Raw genomic sequence first — 17,884 nt, forward strand, 5'->3', positions numbered from 1 at the left:
CAAAATTCTTGTTTTAATATATTTCTGTACATTTTTTCATTATTTTTCAAAATAATTGCTACATGTTTATGTTAATTTTTCTGCACAGGCTTCCAGTCACCTTGCCAGACGTGCCCGAGACCTTCCCAGCACCTAAATTCACACATGCTCTTAACAATGTAGAGATCGCAGAAGGTAGTGATGCACACTTTACCTGTAGAGTGGAACCATCTAATGACCCCAAGTTGAAGATTCAATGGCTGAGAAATGGACAACCAATTGAAGGTAAGATTGTATATCTTGTTTGTTTATACCTGGTGTACACAGAATTTGAATGGGAGAAAACAAGCTAATTTGGGTACTGTACATGTTTTCGAGCTAAGTCCCTGAATTATATTTCAGAGATTTCTGTAAAGTGCAATGATTTCACATATTTTTGTTGCATGTTGGTGTACTTATTACTTGTGATTACTCTAGGAAGGTATGTACATTCTGTTGCAAAGTGCCATCGATTCTAGTCCAATAGCTTAATGCATATGGTACCAAATTTGTAAAATTATGAATTTCATGAAAAATGTTTTGACATGAAACATGAAATATTCACTTTTCTCCTATGCAGGTTCCAAATATATCCTGAAGTTTGAATTTGGCATTACTAGCATGCACATCAATGGGCCATACTCGCAAGATTCGGGTACCATTACATGTAGAGCCAAGAACCTCAGTGGAGTTGATGAAACGCAGTGCAATTTTGTTTGCCAAGGTAAGTTACATTTGTTAATGTATGGACTCATATGGCCATGCATAGAGATATCTCTATAATGCATATTTGTTCCATAAGCCCTTATAAAGCTGTTAGGACAGTACATATCAAGCAAGGGAACCTTTGACATTAAGAGTTAAGCTTTCTAGTAACACAAGATCATAAAATTGAGCCTTTATAATTAACAGTAGAGTTTGCAGTTGTATTCAGGGTGTAGGTCAAAAGAACAAATGTCACTCAACAGAGTTCAATCAAGTCTGCATTGTTTCTCTGTATTTTAAAGGCACACTTTTTAATTAGTTTTACTTCTTTTGAATTATCATTTTGTGTGTATGGAGGGTTATGAAACTCATTTTCATATTTGGATGTTTGTGATTTCTTCACAGGTAAAGAAACCATTAAAGCGTCAAAGTCAACTCCCTAAAGATATGCAAGCTGGAATACAGAGTACGCTAGATATGGATGCAGGCCGTGGGTAAGTATAAATTCCAGGATGGGCTTCTTATGAGATGAATATCATTGTAACAGTCAAGGGTGGATGCATCAAATTATAGTAATAATAGCAAGAAATGACATGTTCTTAAACTTCCACACACAGGACATAGATTTCAAATGGAGTCGCCCATTCAGGTAACCCCATTTGAAATTCCCATTCCCTGTGTGGAAGATTAAAGGTCATATCTTCCATAAAGGGGTGATGGATTTCAAATTTGGGTTGACCACATTGGTAAATGTAAGACACTGGTGTGAGTAGCTGTTGAGGAAGGGGACAAATGGTCTCATATTTCTCTCTTCCTTTTCTCTTTCTTCTAGCCTTCCAGTGGAACACCCTGAGAGAGAAGTAACATATCCAGCACCCCATTTTACAATTGGCTTTGATGATGTAACTATCACTGAAGGCCAAGATGCATATTTTGCCTGCAAAGTAGAACCAACTGATGATCCCAAGTTGGAAGTACAATGGCTCAGAAATGGAGCGCCTATTGAAGCAGGTGGGTGAATGTTTGAAGCAATTCCATCTGATTCCTGACTTAGTGCTGTAGCCCTTGTCTCCTCTGGGAAGCCAATGCCCTCCTGACCCACATGATATCCCCTATCCCTAGTCCTAACCCTAGTTATCCCCTATCTTTAATTCAGTGACTGAAAGTATTGTGAATTCAACCAAAAACGTTTTGATGGAAAACATGCCATGAAATGTTCACTTTTCTCCTTTGCAGGTTCTAAATATATCCTGCAGTTTGAATTTGGTATTGCTAGCATGCATATCAAATGGCCATTCGCCCAAGACTCTGGTGTCATTACGTGTAGAGCCAAGAACCTCAGTGGAGTCGATGAAACACAGGCCAACTTTGTGTGCCAAGGTGAGTTACTGTTATTATTGTAAGTGAACTTATATGGATGAACATCCAGAGATTGGGCTTTCTCAGGAAGCTAAATCCTGGTTAGCAAAGAGTCTGTCCCTGTTAGATTGAAAACAGACAATAATGCTGATTTTACAAGAAATTTGCATTCTCTCTATTCTTGCCTGTTACTGAAGATATCTTTCTGAAAGGTCAGTGTGCCTCCTGTCACCCACTAGTATACCCAAGGTAAAAGAGGCTTGCTTTGTCATTATGTTGTGTCGTATGCGAAGGTTGAATCAAGATCATATAAAACAAAACAAGATAATATGGACATATACCATTATCCCACAAGACCTTTCTCTGGTGTTGTGTCATTACATCAAGCAAGGTAACCCTTGCTTCTGAATCAATCTAGAATTAAACTTTTTTGTTATCCAAAATCATGCTGGTGTCCCTACTATGAAATAGTGCTATTATAATTTCTTGTACAGTGTAAATTTTATGTATATGGAGAATTATGAAACCATTTTCAAATGTGTTTGTATGCGATTTCTTAACAGGTAAAGAAGCCATTGTGTTTAAAAGTCAGCTCAGTAAGGAAATGCAAGCTGGAATACAGAAACGCTAGATCTAGATGAGGAGCGTGGGTGAGTATAACTGGCATGACCAGTCTTTCAATTTGAAAAAGATGCAACCAGTGCGCAATGAGATCTATCAGTGGTGGGGCAGTAAAAAATGGGGCACAAAAATCTTGTTTTAAAATATTTCTTTATATTTTTTTTTCATTATTTTTCAAAATAATTATTACATGTTTGTGTTTATTTTTCCTTTGACAGGCTTCCTGTGACTTTGCCAGATGTGCCCGAGACCTTCCCAGCACCTAAATTCACACATGCTCTTAACAATGTAGAGATCGCAGAAGGTACTGATGCACACTTTACCTGTAGAGTGGAACCATCCAATGATCCCAAGCTGAAGATTGAATGGCTGAGAAATGGACAACCAATTGAAGGTAAGATTGTACATCTTGTTTGTTTATACCTGGTATACACAGAATTTGAATGGGAGAAAACAAGCTGATTTCTAGCCAAGTCACTATATCATTTGTCAGGGATTTCTGTAAAGTGCAATGATTTCACATTATTGGGCTTTATAAATGTGTGTTGCTTGTTGATGTACTTATTCTGATTACTGTATGAAGGTATGTTCATTCTGTTGCAAAGTGCCATCGATTCTAGTCCAATAACCTATGGTAGCAAATTTGTATTATGAATTTCATGAACAAAGTTTTGACATGAAACATGAAATGTTCTCTTTTCTCCTCTGCAGGTTCCAAATATATCCTGAAGTTTGAATTTGGCATTACTAGCATGCACATCAATGGGCCATACTCGCAAGATTAGGGTATCATTACATGTAGAGCCAAGAACCTCAGTGGAGTTGATGAAACACAGTGCAATTTTGTGTGCCAAGGTAAGTTACATTTGTAAATGTGGACATGCATAGATATATCTCTTTAATGCCGATTTGTTGCACAAGCCCTTATTTCGTGATGTTATGACAGTACATATCAAGCAAGGGAACCTTTGACGTTAAGAGTTAAGCTTTCTAGTAACACAAGATCATAAAATTGAGCCTTTATAATTAACAGTAGAGTTTGCAGTTGTATTCAGGGTGAAGGTCAAAAGAACAAATGTCACTCAACAGAGTTCAATCAAGTCTGCATTGTTTCTCTGTATTTTAAAGGCACACTTTTTAATTAGTTTTACTTCTTTTGAATTATCATTTTGTGTGTATGGAGGGTTATGAAACTCATTTTCATATTTGGATGTTTGTGATTTCTTCACAGGTAAAGAAACCATTGTGCGTCAAAGTCAACTCCCTAAAGATATGCAAGCTGGAATACAGAGTACGCTAGATATGGATGCAGGCCGTGGGTAAGTATAAATTCCAGGATGGGCTTCTTATGAGATGAATATCATTGTAACAGTCAAGGGTGGATGCATCAAATTATAGTAATAATAGCAAGAAATGACATGTTCTTAAACTTCCACACACAGGACATAGATTTCAAATGGAGTCGCCCATTCAGGTAACCCCATTTGAAATTCACACTCCCTGTGTGGAAGATTAAAGGTCATATCTTCCATAAAGGGGTGATGGATTTCAAATTTGGGTTGACCACATTGGTAAATGTAAGACACTGGTGTGAGTAGCTGTTGAGGAAGGGGACAAATGGTCTCATATTTCTCTCTTCCTTTTCTCTTTCTTCTAGCCTTCCAGTGGAACACCCTGAGAGAGAAGTAACATATCCAGCACCCCATTTTACAATTGGCTTTGATGATGTAACTATCACTGAAGGCCAAGATGCATATTTTGCCTGCAAAGTAGAACCAACTGATGATCCCAAGTTGGAAGTACAATGGCTCAGAAATGGAGCGCCTATTGAAGCAGGTGGGTGAATGTTTGAAGCAATTCCATCTGATTCCTGACTTAGTGCTGTAGCCCTTGTCTCCTCTGGGAAGCCAATGCCCTCCTGACCCACATGATATCCCCTATCCCTAGTCCTAACCCTAGTTATCCCCTATCTTTAATTCAGTGACTGAAAGTATTGTGAATTCAACCAAAAACGTTTTGATGGAAAACATGCCATGAAATGTTCACTTTTCTCCTTTGCAGGTTCTAAATATATCCTGCAGTTTGAATTTGGTATTGCTAGCATGCATATCAAATGGCCATTCGCCCAAGACTCTGGTGTCATTATTGTAGAGCCAAGAACCTCAGTGGAGTCGATGAAACACAGGCCAACTTTGTGTGCCAAGGTGAGTTACTGTTATTATTGTAAGTGAACTTATATGGATGAACATCCAGAGATTGGGCTTTCTCAGGAAGCTAAATCCTGGTTAGCAAAGAGTCTGTCCCTGTTAGATTGAAAACAGACAATAATGCTGATTTTACAAGAAATTTGCATTCTCTCTATTCTTGCCTGTTACTGAAGATATCTTTCTGAAAGGTCAGTGTGCCTCCTGTCACCCACTAGTATACCCAAGGTAAAAGAGGCTTGCTTTGTCATTATGTTGTGTCGTGCGAAGGTTGAATCAAGATCATATAAAACAAAACAAGATAATATGGACATATACCATTATCCCACAAGACCTTTCTCTGGTGTTGTGTCATTACATCAAGCAAGGTAACCCTTGCTTCTGAATCAATCTAGAATTAAACTTTTTGTTATCCAAAATCATGCTGGTGTCCCTACTATGAAATAGTGCTATTATAATTTCTTGTACAGTGTAAATTTTATGTATATGGAGAATTATGAAACCATTTTCAAATGTGTTTGTATGCGATTTCTTAACAGGTAAAGAAGCCATTGTGTTTAAAAGTCAGCTCAGTAAGGAAATGCAAGCTGGAATACAGAGAACGCTAGATCTAGATGAGGAGCGTGGGTGAGTATAACTGGCATGACCAGTCTTTCAATTTGAAAAAGATGCAACCAGTGCGCAATGAGATCTATCAGTGGTGGGGCAGTAAAAAATGGGGCACAAAAATCTTGTTTTAAAATATTTCTTTATATTTTTTTTTCATTATTTTTCAAAATAATTATTACATGTTTGTGTTTATTTTTCCGCACAGGCTTCCTGTGACTTTGCCAGATGTGCCCGAGACCTTCCCAGCACCTAAATTCACACATGCTCTTAACAATGTAGAGATCGCAGAAGGTACTGATGCACACTTTACCTGTAGAGTGGAACCATCCAATGATCCCAAGCTGAAGATTGAATGGCTGAGAAATGGACAACCAATTGAAGGTAAGATTGTACATCTTGTTTGTTTATACCTGGTATACACAGAATTTGAATGGGAGAAAACAAGCTGATTTCTAGCCAAGTCACTATATCATTTGTCAGGGATTTCTGTAAAGTGCAATGATTTCACATTATTGGGCTTTATAAATGTGTGTTGCTTGTTGATGTACTTATTCTGATTACTGTATGAAGGTATGTTCATTCTGTTGCAAAGTGCCATCGATTCTAGTCCAATAACCTATGGTAGCAAATTTGTATTATGAATTTCATGAACAAAGTTTTGACATGAAACATGAAATGTTCTCTTTTCTCCTCTGCAGGTTCCAAATATATCCTGAAGTTTGAATTTGGCATTACTAGCATGCACATCAATGGGCCATACTCGCAAGATTCGGGTATCATTACATGTAGAGCCAAGAACCTCAGTGGAGTTGATGAAACACAGTGCAATTTTGTGTGCCAAGGTAAGTTACATTTGTAAATGTGGACATGCATAGATATATCTCTTTAATGCCGATTTGTTGCACAAGCCCTTATTTCGTGATGTTATGACAGTACATATCAAGCAAGGGAACCTTTGACGTTAAGAGTTAAGCTTTCTAGTAACACAAGATCATAAAATTGAGCCTTTATAATTAACAGTAGAGTTTGCAGTTGTATTCAGGGTGAAGGTCAAAAGAACAAAATGTCACTCAACAGAGTTCAATCAAGTCTGCATTGTTTCTCTGTATAGGCACACTTTTTAATTAGTTTTACTTCTTTTGAATTATCATTTTGTGTGTATGGAGGGTTATGAAACTCATTTTCATATTTGGATGTTTGTGATTTCTTCACAGGTAAAGAAACCATTGTGCGTCAAAGTCAACTCCCTAAAGATATGCAAGCTGGAATACAGAGTACGCTAGATATGGATGCAGGCCGTGGGTAAGTATAAATACCAGGATAGGCTACTTTTGAGATGAATATCATTGTAACAGTCAAGGGTGGATGCTTCAAGTAATGTCAAATTATAGTAATCTTCCACACACGGTACATAGATTTCAAGTGGAGTCGCCCATTCAGGTAACCCCATTTGAAATTCCCACTCCCTGTGTGGAAGATTAAAGGTCATATCTTCCATAAAGGGATGATGGATTTCAAATTTGGGGTCACTCCATTGGTAGATGTAAGACACAAGTGTGGTTAGCTCTTGAGGTAGGGGACAAATGGTCTCATATTTCTCTCTTCCTTTTCTCTTTCTTCTAGCCTTCCAGTGGAACACCCTGAGAGAGAAGTAACATATCCAGCACCCCATTTTACAATTGGCTTTGATGATGTAACTATTACTGAAGGTCAAGATGCATATTTTGCCTGCAAAGTAGAACCAACTGATGATCCCAAGTTGGAAGTACAATGGCTCAGAAATGGAGCCCCTATTGAAGCAGGTGAGTGACTGTTTGAAGCAATTCCATCTGATTCCTGACTTTGTGCTGTAGCCCTTGTCTCCTCTGGGAAGCCACTGTCTTGACCTACATGATATCCCCTATCCCTAGTCCTAACCCTAGTTATCCCATATCTTTAATTCAGTGACTGAAAGTATTGTGAATTCAACCAAAAACGTTTTGATTGAAAACATGCCATGAAATATTCACTTTTCTCCTTTGCAGGTTCTAAATATATCCTGCAGTTTGAATTTGGCATTGCTAGCATGCATATCAAATGGCCATTCGCCCAAGACTCTGGTGTCATTACGTGTAGAGCCAAGAACCTCAGTGGAGTCGATGAAACACAGGCCAACTTTGTGTGCCAAGGTGAGTTACTATTGTTATTGTATGTGAATTTTTATGGATGAACATGCAGAGATTGGGCTTTCTTAAGGCGCTAAAACCTGGCTAGCTAAGAATCTGTCCCAGTTAGATGGAAAATAGGCAATAAGGCTGATTTTACAAGAAATTTGCATCCTTTCTATTCTTGCTTGTTACTGAAGATATCTTTTTGAAAGGTCAGTGTGACTTCTGTCACCCATTAGTTATGCCCAAGGCTTGCTTTGTAATAGGTTGTGTCATGCGAAGGTTGAACCAAGATCATATAAAACAAAACAAGAGAATATGGACATATACCATTATCTCACAAGACCTTTCTCTGGTGTTGGGTCAGTACATCAAGCAAGGTAACCGGTGACTTCTGATTCAATCTAGAATTAAACTTTTTTGTTACCTAATATCATGCTGGTGTCCCTACTGTGAAATATTGCTATTATAATTTCTCGTACAGTGCAAATGTTATGTAAATGGAGAATTATGAAACCATTTTCATATGTGTTTTTATGCGATATCTTAACAGGTAAAGAAGCCATTGTGCTTAAAAGTCAACTCAGTAAGGAAATGCAAGCTGGAATACAGAGAACGCTAGATCTAGATGAGGAGCGTGGGTGAGTATAACTAGCATGACCAGTCTTTCCATTTGAAAATGATGAAACCAGTGTGCAGTGAGACCTGTCAGTGATTGGGCAGTAGCATTGGCATGATTTGCCAAAGGGGAGGGACTGGGACAAGGTGACTGACAAAAATTGTAAAAATTGATCAAACTGGCCTAATTTTACTGCTTACATGTGAACATGATTTAAATTTGATCTGTTTAAGAATTAGAATAAAAGTATTGCTTTGAGACCAGACATGTCTCTATTGCCTGATATAACACAGGAGATACTATTTTTTTGTGGAACAACTGTACATGCTGTCTTGTTCCACTTAAAATAATGCCATATCCCCATGTTGGGAAACAAATCAGGCGATATAGACGCTGCTGGGCCTTAAAACAATGCTTTTATGTCCTAAATCAGTTGTGTGAGTAAGACAGTAAGCTACGCACACTTCAAATATAACCTTGTTTAGTAATTGGTGAGCATATGAACATCTTCAAACAAAGGCTGCCAACTATATTATGTGAATATAATGATCGCAACTACCAAGAATCACGCAACTCAAGAACCACAAAATTCTTGTTTTAATATATTTCTGTACATTTTTTTCATTATTTTTCAAAATTACATGTTTATGTTTATTTTTCCGCACAGGCTTCCTGTAACTTTGCCAGATGTGCCTGAGACCTTCCCAGCACCTAAATTCACACATCCTCTCAGCAATGTAGAGATCGCAGAAGGTAGTGATGCACACTTTACCTGTAGAGTGGAACCATCCAATGATCCCAAGCTGAAGATTGAATGGCTGAGAAATGGACAACCAATTGAAGGTAAGATTGTACATCTTGTTTGTTTGTACCTGGTCTACGCAGAATTTGTATGGGAGAAAACAAGCTGATTTCTAGCCAAGTCTCTTAATTATTTGTCAGGGATTTCTGTAAAGTGCAATGATTTTACATTATTGGGCTTTATAAATTTGTGTTGCTTGTGTGTGTACTTATTACTTGTGATTACTGTAGGAAGGTATGTTCATTCTGTTGCAAAGTGCCATCGATTCTAGTCCAATAACCTATGGTAGCAAATATGTATTATGAATTTCATGAAAAACGTTTTGACATGAAACATGAAATGTTCACTTTTTTCCTATGCAGGTTCCAAATATATCCTGAAGTTTGAATTTGGCATTACTAGCATGCACATCAATGGGCCATACTCACAAGATTCGGGTATCATTACATGTAGAGCCAAGAACCTCAGTGGAGTTGATGAAACGCAGTGCAATTTTGTGTGCCAAGGTAAGTTACATTTGTTAATGTATGGACTCAAATGGACATTCATATATATATATATTGTGATGTTGGGAAAGTACATGTCAAGCAAGGGAACCTGTAACCTTTTTGAATCAAGAATTAAGCTTTCTAGTAACACAATATCATGACATTGAGCCTTTATAGTTTACAGTAGAAGTCGCAGTTGTGTGCAGGGTGTAGGTAATGGATCAAAAGAACAAATGTCACTCAACAGAATTCAATCAAGTCTGTATTGTCTCTCTGTATTTTAAATGCACACTTTCTTATCAGTTTAATTTCTTTTGAATTATCATTTCATGTGAATGGAGGGTTATGAGACTCATTTTCATATGTGCGTGTTTGTGATTTTTCACAGGTAAAGAAACCATTGTGCGTCAAAGTCAACTCCCTAAAGATATGCAAGCTGGAATACAGCTAACACTAGATATGGATGAGGGTCGTGGGTAAGTATAACTACCAGGATAGGTTTGAGTTTGTCTTTCTTATGAGATGAATATCATTGTAACAGTCAAGGATGGATGCTTCAAGTAATGTCAATTTATATTAATAATAGCAAAGTAAATTTTATGGGCAAGTGTTGGCATATTCCAGTTGAAATCCATACACCCCCTATGGAAGACATGTTCTTAATCTTCCACACATGACATAGATTTCAAATGGAGTCGCCCATTCAGGTAACCCCATTTGAAATTCACTCTCTCCCTGTATGGAAGATCAAAGTCATGTCTTCCATAAAGGGGTGATGGATTTCATCGGGAATATCCCAATATTCAAATTTGGGGGTGACCATATTGGTAGATGTAACACACTGGTGTGAGTAGCTCTTGAGGAAGGGGTCAAATGTTCTCATATTTTACTCTTCCTTTTCTCTTTCTTCTAGCCTTCCAGTGGAACACCCTGAGAGAGAAGTAACATATCCAGCACCCCATTTTACGATTGGCTTTGATGATGTAACTATCACTGAAGGCCAAGATGCATATTTTGCCTGCAAAGTAGAACCAACTGATGATCCCAAGTTGGGAGTGCAATGGCTCAGAAATGGAGCACCTATTGAAGCAGGTGAGTGAATGTTTGGAGCAATTCCATCTGATTCCTGACTTAGTGGTGTAGCAAGGTTTTAGGAATTGGGTGGGACACATTTGTGAATGTACTGACTGAATTTTTTGGCAATTGCAAGTGTGAGCCTAGTTTCTTTCCTAGGGCAGGAAAGAATCTTAGAGGGGGAGGGGGTGGACACCAATTGTTTTACCAGAAACATTGCCTTAACATTTGTATAGGAATATAGGAATATTATTTTGGGTATGGTATGGGTTCTCCCCCTTGACAGCTGGTACCGTGACTGGTACACACAAAATTATGGATTGTTGATCCCAAATTGTTTACACCAGGGACCGTTCTGTACTGATGACCTAAGTTGTAACAATAGTCCATGATAAGGGGGGGCCACAGCCCTTGTCTCCTCTGGGAAGGCACTGTCTTGACCCACATGATATCCCCTATCCCTAGTCCTAACCCTAGTTATCCGTAACCTTAATTCAGAAAGTATTGTGAATTCAACCAAAAACGTTTTGATGGAAAACGTGCCATTAACTGTTCACTTTTCTCCTTTGCAGGTTCTAAATATATCCTGCAGTTTGAATTTGGCGTTGCTAGCATGCATATCAAATGGCCATTCGCCCAAGACTCTGGTGTCATTACGTGTAGAGCCAAGAACCTCAGTGGAGTCGATGAAACACAGGGCAACTTTGTGTGCCAAGGTGAGTTACTGTTGTTATTGTATGTGAACTTATATGAACATGAGCTTTCTTAGGGAGCTAAATCCTGGTTAGCAAAGAATCTGTCTCAGTTAGATGGAAAACAGTCAATAAAGCTGATTTTACAAGAAATTTGCATTCTTTCTATTCTTGCTTGTGACTGAAGATATCTTTCTGAAAGGTCAGTGTGCCTCCTGTCACCCATTAGTTACGCCCAGGGTAAAAGAGGCTTGCTTTGTCATTATGTTGTGTCATGCAAAGGTTGAACGAAGATCAAATAAAACAAAACGAGATGATATGGACATATACCATTATTCCACAAGACCTTTCTCTGGTGTTGAGTCAGTACATCAAGCAAGGTAACCAGTGACTTCTGAATCAATCTAGAATTAAACTTTTTGTTATCCAAAATCATGCTGGTGTCCCTACTATGAAATAGTGCTATTATAATTTCTTGTACAGTGTAAATTTTATGTATATGGAGAATTATGAAACCATTTTCAAATGTGTTTGTATCACGATTTCTTAACAGGTAAAGAAGCCATTGTGTTTAAAAGTCAGCTCAGTAAGGAAATGCAAGCTGGAATACAGAGAACGCTAGATCTAGATGAGGAGCGTGGGTGAGTATAACTGGCATGACCAGTCTTTCTATTTGAAAAAGATAAAACCATTGCACACTGAGACCTGTCAGGGGAGGGAGTTGGACAAGGGGACTTTGACAAAAAATTTAAAAATTGATCAACCTGTCTTAATTTTACTTCTTACATGTGAACATGACTTTAACGGTGATTTGTTTAAGAATTAGAATAAAAGTATTGTTTTGAGACCAGACATGTCTCTATTGCCTGATATAACATGGGAGATACTATAGTTTTGTGGAACAACTGTACTGTTGTTCCACAAAAATCAGTGGATATAGACACTGCTGGGCATCAAAACAATGCTTTTATGTCCTAAATCAGTAGTGTAAGTAAGACAGTAAGCTACGGACACTTCAAATATAACCTTGTTTAGTAATTAGTGAGCATAGGAACATCTTCAAACAAAGGCAGCCTACTCCATTATGTGAATATAATGATCGTAACTACCAAGAATCACACAACCCGAGAACCATAAAATTCTTGTTTTAAAACATTTCTGTACATTTTTGTTCGAAATAATTATTACATGTTTATGTTAATTTTTCCGCACAGGCTTCCTGTGACCTTGCCAGATGTACCTGAGACCTTCCCAGCACCTAAATTTACACATGCTCTTAGTGATGTAGAGATCGCAGAAGGTAGTGATGCACACTTTACCTGTAGAGTGGAACCAGCCAGTGATCCCAAGCTGAAGATTGAATGGCTCAGAAATGGACAACCAATTGAAGGTAAGATTGTAGATCTTGTTTGTTAATACATGGTGTATACAGCACTTTATGGAGAAAACAAGCTGATTTCTAGCCAAGTTTAAATTATTTGTCAGGGATTTCTGTAAAGTGCAATGATTTCATGTAATGTGCTTTATAAATTTGTGTTGCTTGTTGGTGTACTTATTACTTGTGATTACTATAGGAAGGTATCTTCATTCTGTTGCAAAGTGCCATCGATTCTAGTCCAATAACTATGGTAGCAAATTTGTATTATGAATTTCATGAAAATCGTTTTGACATGAAACATGAAATGTTCATTTTTCTCCTTTGCAGGTTCCAAATATATCCTGAAGTTTGAATTTGGCATTACTAGCATGCACATCAATGGGCCATACTCGCAAGATTCGGGTGTCATTACATGTAGAGCCAAGAACCTCAGTGGAGTTGATGAAACGCAGTGCAATTTTGTGTGCCAAGGTAAGTTACATATGTTAATTTATGGACTCATGTTGACATGCATAGCGATATCTCTATGATGCCTATTTGTTCCACAAGCCCTTATATTGTGATGTTGGGACAGTGCATATCAAGCAAGGGCACATGTGACTTTGAACCAAGAATTAAGCTTTCTAGTAACACAATGTCATGAAATTGAACCTTTATAATTTACAGTAGAGGTTGCAGTTGTATTCAGGGTGTAGGTAACAGATCAAAAGAACAAATGTCACTCAACAAAGTTCAATCAAGTCTGCATTGTTTCTCTGTATTTTAAATGCACACCTTCTGATCAGTTTAACTTCTTTTGAATTATCATTTTGTGTGTATGGATGGTTATGAAACTCTTTTTCATATTTGCATGTTTGTGATTTCTTCACAGGTAAAGAAACCATTGTGCGTCAAAGTCAGCTCCCTAAGGATATGCAAGCTGGAATACAGAGTACGCTAGATATGGATGAGGGCCGTGGGTAAGTATAACTACCAGGATGGGTCTTTTCTTATGAAATGAATATCATTATAACAGTCAAGGGTGGATGTGTCAAGTAATGTCAAATTATAGTAATAATAGCAAGGAATTACATGTTCTTAATCTTCCACACACGGGACATAGATTTCAAATGGAGTCACCCATTCAGGTAAGCCCATTTGAAATTCCCATTCCCTGTGTGGAAGATTAAAGGTCATATCTTCCATAAAGGGGTGATGGATTTCAAATTTGGGTTGACCACATTGGTAAATGTAAGACACTGGTGTGGTTAACTCTTGAGGTAGGGGACAAATGTTCTCATATTTCTCTCTTCCTTTTCTCTTTCTTCTAGCCTTCCAGTGGAACACCCTGAGAGAGAAGTAACATATCCAGCACCCCATTTTACAATTGGCTTTGATGATGTAACTATCACTGAAGGTCAAGATGCATATTTTGCCTGCAAAGTAGAACCAACTGATGATCCCAAGTTGGAAGTACAATGGCTCAGAAATGGAGCACCTATTGAAGCAGGTGAGTGAATGTTTGAAGCAATTCCATCTGATTCCTGACTTAGTGCTGTAGCCATTGTCTCCTCTGGGAAGCCACTGTCTTAACCCACATGATATCCCCTATCCCTGGTCCTAACCCTAGTTATCCCATATCCTTAATTCAGTGACTGAAAGTATTGTGAATTTAACCAAAAACATTTTGATGGAAAACATGTCATGAAATATTCACTTTTCTCCTTTGCAGGTTCTAAATATATCCTGCAGTTTGAATTTGGCGTTGCTAGCATGCATATCAAATGGCCATTCGCCCAAGACTCTGGTGTCATTACGTGTAGAGCCAAGAACCTCAGTGGAGTCGATGAAACACAGGGCAACTTTGTGTGCCAAGGTGAGTTACTGTTGTTATTGTATTTGAACTTATATGAATGAACATGCAGAGATTGGGCTTTCTTAGGGAGCTAAATCCTGGTTAGCAAAGAATCTGTCCCAGTTAGATGGAAAACAGAAAATAAGGCTGATTTTACAAGAAATTTGCATTCTTTCTATTCTTGCTTGTGACTGAAGATATCTTTCTGGAAGGTCAGTGTGCCTCCTGTCACCCATTAGTTACGCCCAGGGTAAAAGAGGCTTGCTTTGTCATTATGTTGTGTCATGCGAAGGTTGAACGAAGATCAAATAAAACAAAACGAGATGATATGGACATATACCATTATTCCACAAGACCTTTCTCTGGTGTTGAGTCAGTACATCAAGCAAGGTAACCAGTGACTTCTGAATCAATCTAGAATTAAACTTTTTTTGTTATCCAAAATCATGCTGGTGTCCCTACTATGAAATAGTGCTATTATAATTTCTTGTACAGTGTAAATTTTATCTATATGGAGAATTATGAAACCATTTTCAAATGTGTTTGTATGCGATTTCTTAACAGGTAAAGAAGCCATTGTGTTTAAAAGTCAGCTCAGTAAGGAAATGCAAGCTGGAATACAGAGAACGCTAGATCTAGATGAGGAGCGTGGGTGAGTATACCTGGCATGACCAGTCTTTCTATTTGAAAAAGATAAAACCATTGCACACTGAGACCTGTCAGTGATGGGGCAGAAGCATTGGCATGATTTGCCAAAGGGGAGGGAGTTGGACAAGGGGACTTTGACTTTTAAGACAGACATGTCTCTATTGCCTGATATAACACGGGAGATACTATAGTTTTGTGGAACAACTGTACTGTTGTTCCACAAAAATCAGTGGATATAGACACTGCTGGGCCTCAAAACAATGCTTTTATTCCCTAAATCAGTTGTGTGGGTAAGACAGTAAGCTACGGACACTTCAAATATAACCTTGTTTAGTAATTAGTGAGCATATGAACATCTTCAAACAAAGGCGTCCTACTCCATTATGTGAATATAATGATCGCAACTACCAAGAATCACGCACCTCGAGAACCACAAAATTCTTGTTTTAAAACATTTCTGTACATTTTTGTTCGAAATAATTATTACATGTTTATGTTAATTTTTCCGCACAGGCTTCCTGTGACCTTGCCAGATGTACCCGAGACCTTCCCAGCACCTAAATTTACACATGCTCTTAGCGATGTAGAGATTGCAGAAGGTAGTGATGCACACTTTACCTGTAGAGTGGAACCATCCAGTGATCCCAAACTGAAGATTGAATGGCTGAGAAATGGACAACCAATTGAAGGTAAGATTGTACATCTTGTTTGTTTATACCTGTTGTACACATACTTTGAATGGGAGAAAACAAGCTGATTTCTAGCCAAGTCTCTAAATTATTTGTCAGGGATTTCTGTAAAGTGCAATGATTTCACGTATTGATCTTTATAAATTTGTGTTGCTTGTTGGTGTACTTATTACTTGTGATTACTGTAGGAAGATATCTTCATTCTGTTGCCATCGATTCTAGTCCAATAACCTATGGTAGCAAATATGTATTATGAATTTCATGAAAAACGTTTTAACATGAAACATGAAATGTTCACTTTTTTCCAATGCAGGTTCCAAATATATCCTGAAGTTTGAATTTGGCATTACTAGCATGCACATCAATGGGCCATACTCGCAAGATTCGGGAATCATTACATGTAGAGCCAAGAACCTCAGTGGAGTTGATGAAACGCAGTGCAATTTTGTGTGCCAAGGTAAGTTACATTTGTTAATGTATGGACTCATATGGACATGCATAGAGATATCTCTATGATGCCTATTTGTTCCACAAGCCCTTATATTGTGATGTTGGGACAGTGCATATCAAGCAAGGGCACATGTGACTTTGAACCAAGAATTAAGCTTTCTAGTAACACAATGTCATGAAATTGAACCTTTATAATTTACAGTAGAGGTTGCAGTTGTATTCAGGGTGTAGGTAACAGATCAAAAGAACAAATGTCACTCAACAAAGTTCAATCAAGTCTGCATTGTTTCTCTGTATTTTAAATGCACACCTTCTGATCAGTTTAACTTCTTTTGAATTATCATTTTGTGTGTATGGAGGGTTATGAAACTCTTTTTCATATTTGCATGTTTGTGATTTCTTCACAGGTAAAGAAACAATTGTGCGTCAAAGTCAGCTCCCTAAAGATATGCAAGCTGGAATACAGAGTACGCTAGATATGGATGAGGGTCGTGGGTAAGTATAACTACCAGGATAGGCTTTTGATCATCTTTTCTTATGAAATGAATATCATTATAACAGTCAAGGGTGGATGCTTCAAGCAATGTCAAGTTATATTACTAATAGCAATAAAGTAAATTATGGGCAAGTTTTATTCGCATATTTCAGTTGAAATCCATACACCCCCTATGGAAGACATCTTAATCGTCCACACATGGGCCATAGATTTCAGATGGAGTTGCCCATTTGTTTAGGTAACCCCATTTGAAATTCACACTCCCTTTATGAAAGATCAAGGTTGTGTCTTCCATAACGGGATGATGGATTTCATCTGGAATATCCCCATATTCAAATTTGGGGTGACCATATTGGTAGATGTAACACACTGGTGTGAGTAGCTCTTGAGGAAGGGGACAATTGTTCTCATATTTTACTCTTCCTTTTCTCTTTCTTCTAGCCTTCCAGTGGAACACCCTGAGAGAGAAGTAACATACCCAGCACCCCATTTTACAATTGGCTTTGATGATGTAACTATCACTGAAGGCCAAGATGCATATTTTGCCTGCAAAGTAGAACCAACTGATGATCCCAAGTTGGGAGTACAATGGCTCAGAAATGGAGCGCCTATTGAAGCAGGTGAGTGAATGTTTGGAGCAATTCCATCTGACTTAGTGGTGTAGCAAGGTTTTTGGAATGGGGTGGGATGCCTACTTGTGAATGTACTGACTGAATTGTTTTTGACAATTGAAATTGTGAGCCCAGTTTCTTTCCCAGGGCAATCAAGAATCTTAGAGGGGGGAGGGGGCACCACATTTTTTTCCAGAAACTTTGCCTTAACATTTGTATAGGAATATTTATTTTTTTTAATTTGGTTAATTTCTAACATGAATAGGCGAAATGAAAGAAGCACATGGCAGATTTTTGCAACATGTGGTATGGGTTCTCCCCCTTGACAACTGGTACCGTGACTGGTACACACAGAATTATGGATTGTTTACCCTAAATTGTTTACACCAGGGACCGTCCTGTACTGATGACCTAAGTTATAATGATAGTCCATGATAAAG

The 17,884-nt window shown here is 38.0% G+C and overlaps 3 protein-coding genes across 3 annotated transcripts in view; all 3 read left to right on the forward strand.

Annotated features, from left to right (window-relative positions):
- Window positions 1–17,884, forward strand: part of LOC140167508 (titin-like) — a 104,624-nt gene that overhangs the window by 56,492 nt on the left and 30,248 nt on the right. Inside the window, exons 42-51 of the mRNA XM_072190813.1 lie at window positions 12,553–12,728; window positions 13,044–13,187; window positions 13,588–13,675; window positions 14,027–14,205; window positions 14,428–14,571; window positions 15,115–15,202; window positions 15,712–15,887; window positions 16,201–16,344; window positions 16,745–16,832; window positions 17,275–17,453. Of these exons, the coding sequence (XP_072046914.1) occupies window positions 12,553–12,728; window positions 13,044–13,187; window positions 13,588–13,675; window positions 14,027–14,205; window positions 14,428–14,571; window positions 15,115–15,202; window positions 15,712–15,887; window positions 16,201–16,344; window positions 16,745–16,832; window positions 17,275–17,453 (1,406 nt within the window). The remainder of the gene's footprint in view (window positions 1–12,552; window positions 12,729–13,043; window positions 13,188–13,587; window positions 13,676–14,026; window positions 14,206–14,427; window positions 14,572–15,114; window positions 15,203–15,711; window positions 15,888–16,200; window positions 16,345–16,744; window positions 16,833–17,274; window positions 17,454–17,884) is intronic.
- LOC140168143 (myosin-binding protein H-like) lies at window positions 1,152–4,383 on the forward strand. Its single transcript, XM_072191457.1, has 8 exons — window positions 1,152–1,217; window positions 1,556–1,734; window positions 1,960–2,103; window positions 2,646–2,732; window positions 2,922–3,097; window positions 3,415–3,558; window positions 3,935–4,022; window positions 4,361–4,383. The coding sequence occupies exons 1-4, from the start codon at window positions 1,171–1,173 to the stop codon at window positions 2,711–2,713; spliced, it is 438 nt and encodes a 145-aa protein (XP_072047558.1). The 5' UTR covers window positions 1,152–1,170; the 3' UTR covers window positions 2,714–2,732; window positions 2,922–3,097; window positions 3,415–3,558; window positions 3,935–4,022; window positions 4,361–4,383.
- On the forward strand, window positions 4,427–11,415 carry LOC140168698 (kettin homolog). The gene is made up of 14 exons (XM_072192109.1): window positions 4,427–4,539; window positions 4,765–4,907; window positions 5,447–5,534; window positions 5,722–5,897; window positions 6,215–6,358; window positions 6,731–6,818; window positions 7,140–7,318; window positions 7,541–7,684; window positions 8,217–8,304; window positions 8,950–9,125; window positions 9,447–9,590; window positions 9,961–10,048; window positions 10,486–10,664; window positions 11,219–11,415. Exons 2-14 carry the CDS (start codon window positions 4,817–4,819, stop codon window positions 11,413–11,415), a joined length of 1,782 nt encoding a protein of 593 aa, XP_072048210.1. The 5' UTR covers window positions 4,427–4,539; window positions 4,765–4,816.

The sequence above is a fragment of the Amphiura filiformis genome, chromosome 13 (genome assembly GCF_039555335.1).
Source record: "Amphiura filiformis chromosome 13, Afil_fr2py, whole genome shotgun sequence".
NCBI lineage: Eukaryota > Metazoa > Echinodermata > Ophiuroidea > Amphilepidida > Amphiuridae > Amphiura > Amphiura filiformis.

Coding starts and splice junctions, on each gene's coding strand:
- LOC140168143 (XM_072191457.1), top strand. CDS start 1,171: ATGCAAGCTGGAATACAGAGTACGCTAGATATGGATGCAGGCCGTGG. Junction 1,218..1,555: donor GATATGGATGCAGGCCGTGG/GTAAGTATAAAT, acceptor TCTTTCTTCTAG/CCTTCCAGTGGAACACCCTG. Junction 1,735..1,959: donor TGGAGCGCCTATTGAAGCAG/GTGGGTGAATGT, acceptor TCTCCTTTGCAG/GTTCTAAATATATCCTGCAG.
- LOC140168698 (XM_072192109.1), top strand. CDS start 4,817: ATGGCCATTCGCCCAAGACTCTGGTGTCATTATTGTAGAGCCAAGAAC. Junction 4,908..5,446: donor GGCCAACTTTGTGTGCCAAG/GTGAGTTACTGT, acceptor ATTTCTTAACAG/GTAAAGAAGCCATTGTGTTT. Junction 6,359..6,730: donor GTGCAATTTTGTGTGCCAAG/GTAAGTTACATT, acceptor ATTTCTTCACAG/GTAAAGAAACCATTGTGCGT.